The sequence below is a fragment of the Phoenix dactylifera genome, chromosome 6 (assembly GCF_009389715.1).
Source record: "Phoenix dactylifera cultivar Barhee BC4 chromosome 6, palm_55x_up_171113_PBpolish2nd_filt_p, whole genome shotgun sequence".
In the NCBI taxonomy this organism is placed as follows: Eukaryota; Viridiplantae; Streptophyta; class Magnoliopsida; order Arecales; family Arecaceae; genus Phoenix; species Phoenix dactylifera.
In genome coordinates this window covers 14,587,604-14,603,425 of record NC_052397.1, presented here as the reverse complement: position 1 = coordinate 14,603,425, position 15,822 = coordinate 14,587,604, and the positions used below count along the sequence as shown (strand labels likewise).

Below are 15,822 nucleotides of genomic sequence, written 5' to 3'. Positions count from 1 at the left end.
TGATTTTTTTTTTCTTTTTGGGTGCAACAGAGGTCGTAGGCCCCACCCAGTGTATTGTCCATTTGAATATTGGATCGGGTAGAAATGCACGATCCACGTACCTGTATCCGCTTGGGGACGAGAACGGTTTCGGGTTGGGTCTTCAGACCCATTAACTGTCTCCTCCGAGAAGCACCAAAATCTTTCTTCTCCGCGGGTTAGCGGAACACCCCGCTTCCCCTCCGCTGTTTGGGCGAATGCGAATCTAGGGTTTGGACCATCGACCTCGAATTTCGCCTTCCTTCTCTCTCGATTTAGGGCGGAGAGAATGCGGCCTCATCCTACCCCCAAAAATAGCTGCGATGGGGCGTCGATCCTTATCCCTTCCCTTCTCCGGGGGAATCCCTCTCCTTCTTCTGGAATCGAAACATCTAGGGTTGCGATTCTTCGCCTTTCCTGCCCTAGGCGGCCGGTTTGGGCTCTTAGGGCAGGTAAGTACCCCGGATGTGAACTCCATTTGCCCTGGGGTTTCTCGCGGAGGATCACAACGGGAACTTTCTGAGCTTGGTGATTCGGGTCTCTAGGTGCGCCTGAAATTCCCCTTAATTTTTCGGTATTATAAAAAAATTAATATACTCATCATTTGAGAGTTGAGTTTGATGCTTGTTTTTGGTAGATGTTGTTCTTTAGCAAATGGCTCTATCGGAATTGGACAAACAATTTGATTAGATATGGATATTAAATAGTACAAAGCATGCTTTTCCCTTGTAATTACTTGCAGAAGGACCAAAACTCGAAATTTCTTCGAGTTTAAAGAATGGGGTCTCTGGGTGCATTAAACTAGCCATTTAAGCTATTTCCTTTTCCAAGAAATCAACATTGATTAAGTGGAGAAAAATATGTCTTTATGTGTTTTTGGTTAACTGGATATTGAATTGCGAATTTTGGGTTTTTTTGCTACTTTATCCAGTTTTATAATAATTTAGATGGTGATGTTGGGAATGGATTATAGATATGTTTAGATTTTGATAGGGAAGAACACATAGAATGGTCTAAGAATTATACTTTGAATGTCATCTCTGGGATTTTCCTTGCTATTATATCATATTCATCTTCTCCTTCATAGCATCATGTATTTGAAGAGAGGAATTATGAAAATTAATCTGAAAATTTGTGTGCAACAATCTTGTTGTCTACCCTGAAATAATTGTTATTCGAAGAAATCTAAAACCAAATTTAATGGTAAATTGTCAATAGAAGACACTACCCAAGTTTTTTAAAAAATGAAGTGAGGGACTGGATTCACAATTTACTGACACTACTAGGTGCTATTAAAATCTAATAAATGTATAGTGGAATTTCTCATAGTCAGTTAGAACGAGGAAGAAGAAATTTAAGAAAGAAAAGAGATAAAATAGCAAACAACACTAAAAGCATCCACATTTAACAGCCCTAACAAGAATTCCCTTACTTTAACAATAGCTTCTCCCTAGCGGGCGACTAACAATTAGAAGAGATGGATGTGCCTTGACCTCTTGCTCCAACCCCAAGAAGTGCTTTAAGAAATATGGGTATCTAAATATTTTTCTTTTCTCTAGATCTTCTGTGCGACAGAGTTCAAACTTTTTCTTCATTAAATTTAGAGGAACGGATGGTTATATCATAAAATGAACATGGAATCATTTTCAGCTTCATTACCGTGGCTTTATTGTTGGATGCTATAAATATACTCTATGATATCCTAGATTAACCATTTTTTGTCATCTATGAACTATATTTGGACCATTTTTTTTCTGCTAAATCAACCAAAATACATCTACAATGTGTAAAAATTTCCTCAGAAATAGGGGAACAAGGTAGAGCAAGTACAACAGGATCACCAGAACCTAAGGTTGCCCTATTTGTCAGGTGGATTCTCAAGACCAAGTACAAGAGAATCACCAGAACCTAAGGTTGCCCTATTTATCAGGTGGATTCTCAACAGTGTTGATGAATGCATTAAAATTATGTGCCATAGAGGCAAAATATCTGAATTGGTTGTTCACAACAGAAATAATAAGCCAAGGGTTGGGTACCCAACTTCATCCACTAACTTAATAACTTCAACTATGAAGAATTGGCTGACCATATGATAGCCAAATTGGAACTCCTGGTCATTCTATATTACTGTAAAGTGCCATATTTTGAATACATAAAGTCAAACATAAAAGTTTTACATGAATGCTTTTAATAAAGGGTTTAATTCAACGGTATTTGTCTTCAAAGACTTCTTATCTCGAAAACTAGAATGTGCATCAAGATCTATATAAAGCAAGGTTTTAAATATTGTGAGAGGGGGTTATCCTGTTTTTTCCATGGAATGAGATGCACCAAGTCCCAACACTCAGCAAGGTGGATATCCCATCCCGTCTGGTCTACTTCTTGACTTGTCCTGCCCCGACACCCAGGAGGGTAGGACACAATGCTGTCTCACTGGTAGTTGAAGCTTTGATGCGAAGAAATGCGGTCAAGTAACATTCTTTTCCATCATCACTATTATTTTTAATGGAGTATTTCTTTTCTAGTTGGATTAATGCAAAATAGAAGGGATGCAACTTCCTACCCCCAACCCTTCTCAACTGTCTCAAACTTATCCCTTCTCGCTCTTTTAGTCATCATCTCTCTCCCCATCCCCCCTTATGGCCGTGTACATCCATCCCATGATTATATGATTACCCAATGCTGGTGGCTTGAGCAGGAGTATTAAGAGGCTGCATCCTCCCCATGCCTCAACCCTTGTCAATAGTTGAAAAGATGTAGCACCATTATGCAGCATCCTCCCTATGGGGGCATACATTTTGCCTCCCTCTTTGACCCTCATTCTATTCTTCCATTTTCTCTTCTTTGCCCCTAGACTTCCTATGCCTTGTGATTAAGAAGTATGAATGGCTAAGGATGGAGTACCATCCACGCAAGACACACACAACAACCATCATTGATCCAAGCAACCCCCTGAAGGAAGCTGCATCTATAGGCACATCCCAGATATCTTTGGGTAGGTAGAAAGATGTACTCATGTCTATTTCTACAAATCCAAAGAGAAGAAAAGCTTCTATGCTTGACATACTAGGTTTCGCTAATGTAGTTATTGTTTTTCCTGCTTTTCTTCATATGGTTCTTGATGTGCATTGGATGTTACTTAAAAAGAGTTTCATGCTGTATGTATAATATTTATAAATAGAGTGATGATGTATATTTCTATTTACAAGATGTAAGCCTAAATCCTTTTAGCTGCAAATACATTGTGCTCATTTAATTTGATTACATCATCAATCATCATCTACCACTATGTAGTATTAGTAGTCGTGGAAGTCAAATATCAAGAGACCCGACAACATTAGTTCAGTTAGGATACTTGAATGCATGGTGGGCCATATAAATTGAAAATCCACATCGTTACACATGATCAACATTTTTTAAGATCATGGTCTACTATACCAAGTTGTACCACCTAGTATGGGATATACCATATTGTACTCATTGGGTACCGATAATTGGTATGCCTCCTTTAACAAGTGTAGCTATTGAGGTATGTACCATCCCAGTATTCGATACAAACAATGTTACTTGGACACTTGCATCTAGTTCCAAAAATTCCATGTTTGATATGTATCCGAGTTGGATATGTATCGGATACTTGGATACTTATGAAGTTTTTTAGTAACTTTTAAAGATTGGAAGAGGATCAAACTCTTCCAACAATGAGTTTGATTCTCTAATTTGATATTAGGAGGGAGTACTTGTTCCTTTTTGAGATTTGCTAAGGATGTAGGTATTGAAACAACTTTGCAAAATATTATTTTGCTAATATTCTTATATTAATTGAAAAGTTTGAATAAGAAACATATATATTGAAAGGTCTTAACAAATGATAGCTTTTTAACATTTTCTTTTTAATGTTTAAACAAATAATGTTTAAACGTGTAAATATATAATGTAGTTAAATTTATATATTATCCTACATGTCTCATATCTCTCATTTTCCTTCTTACCGAGCCAGACACTTAGATACTTGTCTGAATTCGATTCTTTTATCCGTGCCCATGCAACACTAATTTCGAGGTGTACTGGTGGGGTACTGGTATGATACGAGGTTAGGACTGCAAATGTTGTTTAAGATAAATATATTCCAAACTATGACAGATTTGGATGCTTCTAAATCTTGAATCACGTACTTCTAAAACCATAAATGAAGTCAAAGCATCATTTTTGCTATCGAGAATATCAACTTTGTGCTTGTCATGATAAACGTTACCAATATTGGTTTGAACCAACTATGTGGGGTAGGTTTTATGAATCCGTATCCGCTATGTATTCCTATTAATGACATAATCTATTCAATATCCTTTCTTGTGACTTCCATCTTGGTTTTATAAGTTCTGAATGTTCTTGCATTTTCAATTTTTAACAGCTTTAGAGCTCTAAGATATATGAAAAACGCAAATGATTTTTTGTTGGAAGATTCTAACAACCATAATTAAAAATTTCAACATTTTGCAATACCTTTTTTGGATGTTGGACTTGCAGGTTAGCTAGAGACCCAGAAAATTTCTTTGTGTGCATCCCAAAGTAGGTCACAACGGGGTCGAAATTCTCAAAGCAGGGGCCTGCAAAGGTCAAGCCTGTGGCAGGCCCTGATGACCCTCATAAACTACTCAGCTATGTTGCCAATTTTTTCTACATTAGATACCTTGTCTCAAGGAAAAGGAGGCGAATGCTTGTTGCTGGATTTGATCTGGATATGTCCTATATCACAGACCGCTTGTTGGCCATGTCATACCCTGCAGAGCGCATGCGTGCCATGTACCGGAATCCTCTCTGGCAGGTCAAAACTGTTTTAGATTTGAGACATCCAGGTGGCTACAAGGTAATTTGTCTTGTTACTTTTGTTCTGTATTTATCTTGATTGATATAGCATGCCATTTTGTTGTACCTGAAAGGATAAACAGCACTCATTAGTCAAGTATAGTTTCTTGCTTTTTTTCTTATGATTATAATTAATTGCCAATTTGCTGGGGAAATTGGTTATATGTCATACTTTTCATTTTCGTGTGTCAGTCATATTCTGACAACTGAGCTAGTTTTGGGATTGGATAGTGAAAAGGGAGTGATATGACTTTAAACGATTGTTTCACCTTCTAAGATCTTATGCAACATGATTATTATACGAAATTACAATACTTATATATTAATATTCTATGAATAGAATTACTGTTCATATTGGGATGTGCTTTGCTAGTGTGGACCATGGAAACCCAAATTATTTAATATGCATTTATAATGGTACGTTAAGTGGATTTGTGACCATTATTGCTAATTCATTATACTACCCTCCCTTGGAGCTCCCTCTTGCAGTGTTCTCTTCAAATTTGCATCATCTTCACTGTGGTTTTTCTTGGATTCTTGTCTCTTTTGAACCCGGTGTTCTTAGCTATCCATAGTAACAGCATGCTGATGGTTTGAATTTGGATATAAGATTGCAATGGATGATCCAATGAGACAAAAGATATACTCTTTAAATAGTTTTATACCAGTTAAATACTTGATAATTTGGTATGCAACGTATTTTCAAGTTCGGGATCACGATCATGTCATGTAGAAAAATGCTCTTGCAAGCAAGGGGTGAAGTCGCGGCAGCATGGGGGGCATCTTGGTCATCCCGCTCTGTTCATTTGAGATTACGAGACCTGGGATGGGTGTGAGATCCGAAACCCACATTTGTGGGCTGTCATGCATGTCTCGCCTTCCTCTCGGCCGAGACACGCATCGATACAGCCATCCTGCTTTCATCTTGCCGAGAACAATGCCAGTGGTGATGTCGGCCTTCCATATATCCAAAGCTGAGGACTAGTGGTTTAAGGCCGTCATCGCCCATCTTGTCGGGCTCTCCTGAGTCACGACTTTGGTTCCATGGGGCGGGAAGGGGTCAATTAGGAGGGATGGGGGAGGAGAGCAAGAGAGAGACGAGCAAACTAGATGGAGGAGGAGAAGTGATGACAAAAAGAGGGTGGAGAAAAGAAGGTAGAAGGTTCAAGAAGGGCTGATCGAGTTTTTTTCTTTTCTTTTCTTACCTAGCTTTGAGTTTCTTAAGTATAGTTTAGTTATTATATTCAACCATAACAAATGGTTCTGGTGTGTGGCTAGAGGAATGAGGTTAAGTTCAACATGCATGAGGGTGCAAGAGTTCGAACTTGACATTCAGTGTCAAACTTTTTCCTAAAAAATACTATATAAAAATTTAAAAATAAAAATATAATAATTATATAATATTTTATATTTTAAAAATAATATTAGATAAAATAAAAAAAAGATAAAATATAATATATTTTATATTTTTAAAATAATATTAAAAATTAAAAAAATATAATTCAACTAAGTTCAACCTTTATTTTTCATAAATATGAAAATTTAGATTATGTTTCTTCCTCGTCCTCTTCTGTAGGTAGGTCGCCATGTTAACTGCCTGAGCAATAGCTTATGAAAATACACCAAATAAATTTTGCTTATGCTTTTTTTTTTACATAATGTGACAATCTTGCTCATGAAATTGTAAGTTACAATGCTAAAGTACTGAAAGGTGAAGGGGGTTGATTGTGTGATGAAGCTCTGTGCAGTGAAATTTTTAATTTTCATCAATCCGCATCATGTTTGCCTTGTCAAGGACTCATGCAGTTCAATTATAAGAGATCATCGCGTGATAATCAAGAAAGGATCTTCAATAATCTAAAGGCTACAAGAAATTATAGTGTCGGCTTTAAGTATATATATGAGCAAGATAGTATGTTAAGAAATATGCCATCTTTTGAAGTTCAAATATGTTTAGAAATAAATAAATAGTAAACTTAATATATATGCTAATAAAAAATAAAAAAATAAAAAAGAGTGTCCCAAGCAAGTATCAGGATGCTAGACATCCTATTATGTGGAAAAATTGGGATGCCCCCATCTCATGGGATTTAAAACCTTTCTTGTAAGAATCACCATTGTAGCTTTTATACCTTTGTCACTTTAACTTAAAACAGCATCCATTGTAGTCAATATATATATATATATATATATGTATATGAATATATATGTATATGCATGGTTTTAAATTTCATGGAACGGGGCTATCCCCTTTTTTTCGTATATATATATATATGAATATATATGTATGTGCATGGTTTTAAATTCCATGGAACGGGGCTATCTCGTTTTTTCTGTGGATTGGGACACGCCGCCATCCCGCCCTGTCCCGACACTTGGGACATGGATGTTTCAAAACGTGTCGATCGGGATGTTGGACCAAGAATTCAAGTTCCGACAGGACATCTTATAGGACACCGAGATGGGGTACAATCCCATGTGTCGGGATAGGAGCGCCCCGCTATCGTCCTAGCATCTCGATCGGCATGTCTTGAGACATCCCCCGTCCCAAGTGTTGAGACGGGATAGGACGGTAGCGCATCCCATTCCATAGAAAAAATGGGACAACCTCATCCCAATTTAAAACCTTGATTGGGACGATCTTGTCCTGACACATAGGGATGGTACCCCATCCCGATGTTCCATGGGATGTTCTGTCGGGACTTGAATCCTTGTGTATGTATACATACATACATACACATATATGTATTCACCTTTTATTTCAGTTATGAAAAGTGTCAAAAATATTTCTTAGATGTCATTTGGCATCACTTTCATTTTTTGTCTATTTATATATTTTTTTAATTTTTAGAAATATAAACATTTGTGTAGTCAATTATTTTTAAAAACAAATGTGGTGATGGTGGAAGAGGCAGTGGTAGTAGACGAGAGGCAGTAGAGGTGGTGTTGTGTCGATGGCGGAGCTTGTGTTGGAATGGTGGAGGCAGTATTGATGGCAACATTGGTGTGATGGAGACAACGGCAATGGTGATAGCAGCATTGGTGTGGTGGAGGCAACGATAATGGTGATGGCAGTAGTGGTGGCGGTGGCTGCAGGGCACCAATAATGTGAAGGCGAAGGCGATGCTGGCAATTGTGTGGTGTAGGCGGTGATGTCATTGGTTGTGATCACGGCTGTGGTGGTGGTGGTGGAGGCATTGGCTATGTCACGAACGTTGCAACGATGGTAACATCGACAAGATGGCTGCGGAACAACGATGTTGGTGGAGGCATTGGTGATGGTTGCGGAGGCAGTTTTGGTGGTGGTAAAAAAAATGAGTTTCTTGCTTTTGAAAATATTGAAAGTAAGAATTTCTTACTTTCATTTTTTAGAAATAAGGAAAATAATTTTTTAAAAATAAAAAATAAAAATAATAGCACCGGTCATGTTTTTCTTCTCGGTTTCTGTAATTTTATTATTACAAAAAGAAAACATGAAATGAAAGCGATGCCCAACAAGCCTTTAGTGCCATTGTGTGCTCTACTTTGTTCGCTCTTGTTGATACTTAGTGCATATTTATTGTTTAATTGTTTTGTTACCTTGTTTTACTACGGATATTTGTAGGTTTACAACTTGTGCGCAGAAGAAAGCTACAATCCATCACATTTTCATGGACGTGTGGAGGTTTTCCCTTTTGATGACAACCATGTTCCACCTTTGTCAATGATCAAACATTTTTGTGAAAGCATACATTCATGGCTTTCTCACGATCCACACAACATTGCAGTTGTTCACTGTATGGTAAGATCTAAACACTTCCATATTTTCGATGGGGGAGGAGTATTTGGTATTTTAGTCTTGCTCATTTCTATATCATGATTCTGCTTCTTCTTAATGAATCTTTTGGATTTGTTTTTTAGGCTGGCAAAGGCCGAACAGGCTTGATGGTATGTGCTTATCTTGTTTATAGTGGCATGTCTGCAGATGAAGCTCTTCAATTGTATGCAAATAGACGGACTATTAATAATGAAGGGGTATGTGCCTTGCATCTTTTAGTTTCACCCAAAATTTTAGTGGTGTTTACTAAAGAGATACTAGGATCTGGCATGACAAGTATTTTTGTTCTTTATATAAATGGGAATGGCATGGAGACATGCATAAGATATAATAATTATGCACATGCAAATGCATGCTGCATCAATTTTTAAGGCTTTAAAAGCAAAGTTACCATGTCTAGTGTGACTAATCATGCATTTTTTGAGATCTCATTAGGCCATGATAATAGTTGCAAAATATAAATAAAAATTTAGCTTTTGCAAGCTAATAAACATTACTCTTCTTCTTTGTATGTATGGTTTATTGCGCATGCATATGTTGCAAGCAAATGAGAAACCCTGTTATGTACGTAAAACTCCACCATCATTTATTTTAACTTTCTGCATTGCCCGCAGAAGGGACACCCGATCTTTGTATAGGCCTTCAAAAGGGGATGTGGAGTTCTACTGTTCCTTCTGGCCTGATACTAGAAAGTAGCAATGGCAATGCTCCATATATCTGTCTACTTGTTCAATATCTTATTTTTTGGGACTTTTCTGTGTTATAAATCTTCATTTCTGAGGTAGCACATAAGGCATGTAAGATGAACTGATTAAGGGATATCTCTTTCAAGACGAGGATTCGAGTAAAGAAGTTGCTATGGTGAGTCTTGCTCTGGGAACATACCTAATTTAGATTAGAAATCAGGAGGAATGAATAGACTGCATGTAGTCTGGGAATTTATGGATTGTTGTGTTGGATGGATGGATAGGGTACGTTTGTCTAAATCAGTGTCTTGATCATGATTTTGAAGGAAAGTGCATTAGATATCAATATGAATATGGATCTAAAGATCAAAAAAGGAGGTCATGGTTGGATGAAGAATGAGACTGAAGGCAAATTAGATGTTTTGCAGGGATGGAATTGGTTAGAAGTGACGGGGATGGGACTGCAGAAGGAAATCTAGGGGTTTAGTTTTTATGGTTATAACTCGACCAAGTCAAAGGGGCAAGACGGCCATTCAGATGTCACATTGCTAATACAATATATGTTTAGGTCATGGAACAAGTACAGCATATGGATATGAGATGAGACGGATATGCCACACATCAAATCTTGAAAAAGCAAGATACACTGATACAGTATGATTTGCATATTAAAATAATTAAATAAATATTTTCAACATGCTAGAAAAAATTATCCATGAAGCATAATGTATCATCGCATCAGTGGTTCATACTCCATAGAGCAACATCAGCATTCACATATTCTTATCACTTCATAATTCAAATCCATATGTCAGTCCATACTTCACACAATAAAACTAACATCACAAACTCTAGAATTAACCACATCTATCTTGCCTTCTTCTTAAACCAGTTCTTTTATGCGAAGTTGGCAATCTCATCCCTCAAAAATGACATTGGTGTACACATTGTAAGCCCGTCCCTCCATTCCAGGGGGAAAAATTCTAAACTTTCTAAAGTTATAATTCTGAACTTGAGTTGCTAAGTTGTTTTTTCTGGTTCTCACTTTAATAGGTACTTTTATATATGTAATTAATAATTTGATCGCTAGGTTTTGATTTGGTCTATTTTGACTCAAGTATTATAAATCTCCGACTATAAGTCTATCTGATCAACTGCCAAGAGGGAGTTATGCACTTAGGTCTTTCAAAGACCCCATAATGTTTGTCCTACTCAATATGTAGAACCATAGGAGGTGTGGTTCAAAAAAAATGCTGTGTTCTTAACTTCTCTTTCTTTATTGAATCTAATTCTTCCCTTTCCTCATTGATCTCCTCTCGACAATTTTAGACAATTTAAGCAATTTGCCAATTGATGTTTGGTGATTCAGAAACTTGAAGCTTATGCAAACAAAATTATGTGTCAAGGTATGTGGAATTATCTAGGTATGTTGGAGAAATTGGTATTTTCTCCAATAGAAGTATTATATTGATTCTTGTCCGATCATATAGAAATCAATTGGCTTACTAAGCAAAAGAGGGTGCATGGAGGGTTTTCACATGTAGCATCATTTCCTATCCATCCCTTTTTGGTTGCATACTATCATGAAGTATCAGCTATTTTTGAAATACACATATTTATCTTTGTTACCCACTAGAGGGACAACATTTTATGCACACACTTGACACTATTCGAGTCTTATAGCCAAAGTTTATAGCCTTGGTACTGGACCCCGTACCGGTAACTGATCAGTACAAGTCAGTTCGTACCAACTTATGGTTCACTGTTGGAGGGCATGGTTTCTATACCCTGTGTTGGTAGTCCTGTACTGAGCCCTTGTACCTTACCAATATTATAGCAGGTTGGAATGGTGTGCCCTATGCTGGGTGGTACTGGTTGGTGCTGATAACCTTGCTTATAACCACCTCATAAGAATATTGACTTAATTAGGGGGACCAAAACTACGTATGAATTGAGTCACGAATGAGCTTGGTATCAATGCATGGCTAGATTATTTATATTGGATGGAGCAAATTGATTCTTGACCCTTTCTTTCACTACCATGGTATGGTAACTATGGTTATTCCTTGTCCAAGTTTCATTTAAAATTTAATCTCTGATACACAGTTAGGCCTTTTGTTTTTGCACTCACTTGCGCCTATTTACATGCATAATAATGAATCATGACTTTTCTATACATGCGAACAAGCCATTGCTGAAATCAAGGACGGAGAATAAAATTTCCTGGTCAAACAAGGCCTAAACATTTAGTCGCAGACAGTATCTGACTATACCGGTCCATACCAGGTCTATTGACTTGTACCATTAGGGAAGGGATACTTGGTATGCCCTACTAAGTGGCGCTACCGAGAACTGGACTGTACCAACATTGTATCAGTTGGGTACCAATACAGGCATCAAAACCAGTACTGGCACACTGAAAGGTAGTAAATCCAACACAAAACCTCAATTTGTACTATAACACTATGGGTTTCTCAAAAATTTCTCCAAAATCAATATGAAAAATGTTTTTTCTGTCGGATCTAAAATGTTTGTTGAACCATCGAGAACTTTTGATAATGTAATTTAATATAAGCAATATTAAGGTAACTTTCGTTCTTGTTTTCAATAAGCACTGACATTGATACTTGTGAGTTACTTGATGGCAGGTCTCCATACCAAGCCAACGTCGTTATGTTGGGTACTGGTCTAAACTACTAACTTTTCCTATGGTTAATGGCCCACCTAGTGTTACTCTGCCTCAACTGACTAAGAGAGAATTGCGGCGAATTCGTCTGTATGACACAGTCAACATTAACTCAGTCTTCTTTGTGGTCGCTGAATTGCAAGAGGTCAGTCAATAAGCCTAACTTTGTATCTTATTTTTAGATAAGCAACTTACAATCTTCAAGCGTGGCGAGAGAATCTTCATTTTCTGTACCATGTTCTAGTTTCGTACTCATTTTCCTTTTTCTTTTTCAAAAACTATTGATGGAGCATCTGTATTACAAAACTAGGAAGAACAGCTAGCTTCTATGAAATTTTATTGTTATCTGTTTAAATTTTATAGTTGTATGATTATTTTCACTTTGCTGCACTCCCAAAAACTTGTTTGTATATTTTAAAATTTTTATATAAGCCATGACATGTGATTATTAGCAAAATGCTAAGCATATGTTTCCTCAAGGTGGAATATTCTGGGAGTTATGCTTTTCAAGGGTTTGAGTAAAGGGGGTTTTCATCCGTTGAGAACACTGACATCCCTTGTCACATTGTGGTAAAAGGTCTTTATGGAATCTGTACATTGAACTACTGTTTAGGTGATCTCATTTTAGGATGCAATGAGGTGTTTATTGATTTGACAAATCAGATTGTCTTCAATTCTGAATATCAACTTCAATATATATAGTCTGAATGTGTGCATGCTTGTGTAATTTGATAGGGGTCACTAGGTTCCTCATTTATTTGGATAGATCTAACTCAATGAAAAACTGCAAACACAGTATTTGTAGCTTGACCCAACTAATTCAAGTTAACCCAACTAATTCAAGCCCATATTATAATTAAATTTGCTAAACTTTTAACAGCTTTGATCTGCCACTGGCAACCTCTTGCATCTTTTATTGTGGCCGTGCACTTTTTATAGGTTTCTGGTCAACTCTATCGTCCATCAGTCGAAGTTGCAAGGCGCTGTTGCAGGCAGATCAAACATGGATATCATAGGGCGAGCAGTCCCCGGTACTACCTCTCCTTCATTAACAGTGACAGCGATGAGGATAACTGTGAAAGCGAGACACCCCACTATGTAGTGCAAATGGATACAGAGAGTTCAGCCATATACCAGAAGACATGTCTTGACCACTATTTTGACAAACCTTTACAAGTAAACTTTTGATTCTCTATTACATTTTTGTCTACCTGATTTCCTTTTTATCCTGGACTAGAATTCGTAGATCATTTTTGTCAGGTAACTGGAGACTTGCGAGTTATTTTCTATGAAAAGATGATTGGAGGGCGTCTCTTTTATGTCTGCTTCAACACAGCTTTTATTAGCAGCAGTCTACTACAGGTATGATCACATGCATTGACATGCTTTAGGATGAGATCTACTATTTTTGCATTTAATCTAATTTTCATGCTTCACAAGAAAAAATGGGAGATTGTAGAGATACTATGATGCATGATGAAAGGTTAGTGCATGCTAGAGAAGGTCAATGATGCTTGAAGGTTTCACAATAAAATTAGTGGGTCAAAGTAGACTGGTTTAAATTTGTGTCATCAGTATTCTTGTATGCTTCTGTGATCAATTGGAACTCATTAATGGCTTACTTCTACCTTGTTGAGAACATGATCATAGAAGTATGACTGACTCCTACAACTGTTTAACTCTGTGGTCAGAGCAATTTTAATTCTTGCAATTGTCAAGTTAATGAATGTGACTTGCTCTGATTAAAAAAAAAGTGTGATTTTATATCATAATCAATAAAATACACCGCAATAGTTTCTAAATACCTAGAACTTCCAAAAAAATACAATAGGCATCATGGACTTGGATAAATTAGTTCTTTCAATTATATGATTATGTAGCTTCAGATTATACTTATTGATAATAACCAGAATTACACACAAAAAAATGATCACTCTATCATGTCATTTAAAGTGGGCCACAAGTATCAACTTCTTTGAGCTCTTGAGCATTTGAAAGTAAACCAACAGAATTGGAAACACTGGATGATGGGTGAAAATTAGCAGATGATGAATTAAGTATTGAATGATATTGAAGTTGTCAAGGGGGAAACTACTTCATTCATGGATTATGTAGCATTTACACTAGATGATGGTGTCCCAATTTGGTAGCTTAGTTGCAATAAAATGAACATATGGATTTTGCGAAGCTAAGGCGCCGTGTAGTTTCTCATTGGAAACATAATTCAAATGTTCAAATTTGAAAATAAAAACAAATCATTCAGCCATCATCATACCTGCTAGTAAACATCTGCTTTTAGCACCTCATACCACCACCCATCCACTGATGTTGCCAAGTCACCACTTGCCTCTCACCACCATTTCCTGTCTCTGCTTCTACCACCACTGCAGCCACCACTCTCCACCACCTCCGTTTCTATCCTCTGATCCTGCCACCACCATCCATGCCACAATTGCTCAACATCAACAGCCCTTTCCTGTGTCATCTTTCCACCATCACCACTGTCACTGCCATTGTTACCCTCCACTGCAACCTACCATTACCCTCACCACTATCGTTGTTGTTTGTCACCATATTCCTTCATGTTGGTGCCACCTGATTCCTGCCAAAACCAATGTAGCAGCTTCCACTGCTGCACCTGTGAAAATCACGACGACTGCTGCCATTGCTTCAACTCTAAACATGCTTTATTTTGCACAATGACACTTTGGCATCATGGTTTGCTTCTTCAAATTGCATATTCTGACACAAGTCATTGGTACATGCAGTTTTCAGTACGAGACTTGGATAAAGTCGGGAGCAGGGGCAAATCGATATGTGGATCAGACTTTTGTTTGGAGCTATTATTTGGTCCGGCTAATGCAGTGCCCAACACCGAGCGAGAATCATAACTCCTATTGTGTTGGCTTGTTTCTTTGTGCAAATTATGGGTTTGGAGGAGCTTTTAAAGACAGTGTTCTCAGTCTCAAGTTATTCTGTTCAACCATCATTCTTAACTTTGGCATCTGCTGATGTTGTTGCCATACCTGGCTGTTTTTTATGGCAGCGGAGGGCAGCACATTTTAATGGAAATAAAGCAGTACTGTATAGCAAGATTGTGAAAAAGAATACGAAGAAAAGCTTATTTGTTGCAACATGTATTATGGCTAGCAATGTTGTTGCTAGGGTTCGTTGATGCTGAACATTTAGGTCATGTTTGGTTAACCCAAAAGTGAGAGGAAAGGAAGCTAATTGGACGGATAATCTTTTCCAGCTTTTGATAATTTTAAAATAAAATCAGGAGAGGAAAAAAGATTAAGGAGGTAATAAAGGGTTAGGCAAATCTTGCTGATGTTTTCAGGGGTTTTTAGATCTATTGCGGCATTTTGTCGAGGTGGAGTAACTGTCGAGCATGTTCATGCAAACCTTACCCAGTGGAAGCCCTTCTGATCTAATATTCCCTAGTTAATCTATATCTGAAGCTAATGCAGCAGAAATGGAAGGTCGAGGCATCGAGCAATTTCTGTGCAATTTCACCCAGTAATTATCTAGCTGATGTTGATTCTAGTCCCTTGCCATGCGCATAGCCTTTTTTTTCCTTCTATAGAAGCATGAATCTTATATCTCAGCACTGGAAATTCTGAGAAACTTTTGATGATACTTGGCAGAGAATTTCTGTTCATGTCCACTGATTACCATTTGTGTTTTGTTGTGGATCCATCCTACTCATCCTGTCATCAATGCATGGTATTGCACTTATTTTTATTGCA

General features: G+C 37.4%; 1 protein-coding gene across 1 annotated transcript; it reads left to right on the top strand.

The window, feature by feature from the left end:
- The first annotated feature begins 210 nt into the window (after positions 1-210).
- Positions 211-15,209, top strand: LOC103711183 (phosphatidylinositol 3,4,5-trisphosphate 3-phosphatase and protein-tyrosine-phosphatase PTEN1). The gene is made up of 8 exons (XM_017843836.3): positions 211-563; positions 4,546-4,885; positions 8,489-8,665; positions 8,785-8,898; positions 12,036-12,218; positions 13,013-13,249; positions 13,334-13,435; positions 14,842-15,209. Exons 2-8 carry the CDS (start codon positions 4,733-4,735, stop codon positions 14,962-14,964), a joined length of 1,089 nt encoding a protein of 362 aa, XP_017699325.1. The 5' UTR covers positions 211-563; positions 4,546-4,732; the 3' UTR covers positions 14,965-15,209.
- Positions 15,210-15,822: the final 613 nt, after the last annotated feature.

What these genes read in the sequence shown, in the direction of transcription:
- LOC103711183 (XM_017843836.3), top strand. Translation starts at nt 4,733, where the DNA reads ATGCTTGTTGCTGGATTTGATCTGGATATGTCCTATATCACAGACCGC. An exon ending in TTGCAGTTGTTCACTGTATG is followed by an intron (nt 8,666 to 8,784) that starts GTAAGATCTAAA and finishes TTTGTTTTTTAG; the next exon opens with GCTGGCAAAGGCCGAACAGG. An exon ending in ATTTTGACAAACCTTTACAA is followed by an intron (nt 13,250 to 13,333) that starts GTAAACTTTTGA and finishes CATTTTTGTCAG; the next exon opens with GTAACTGGAGACTTGCGAGT.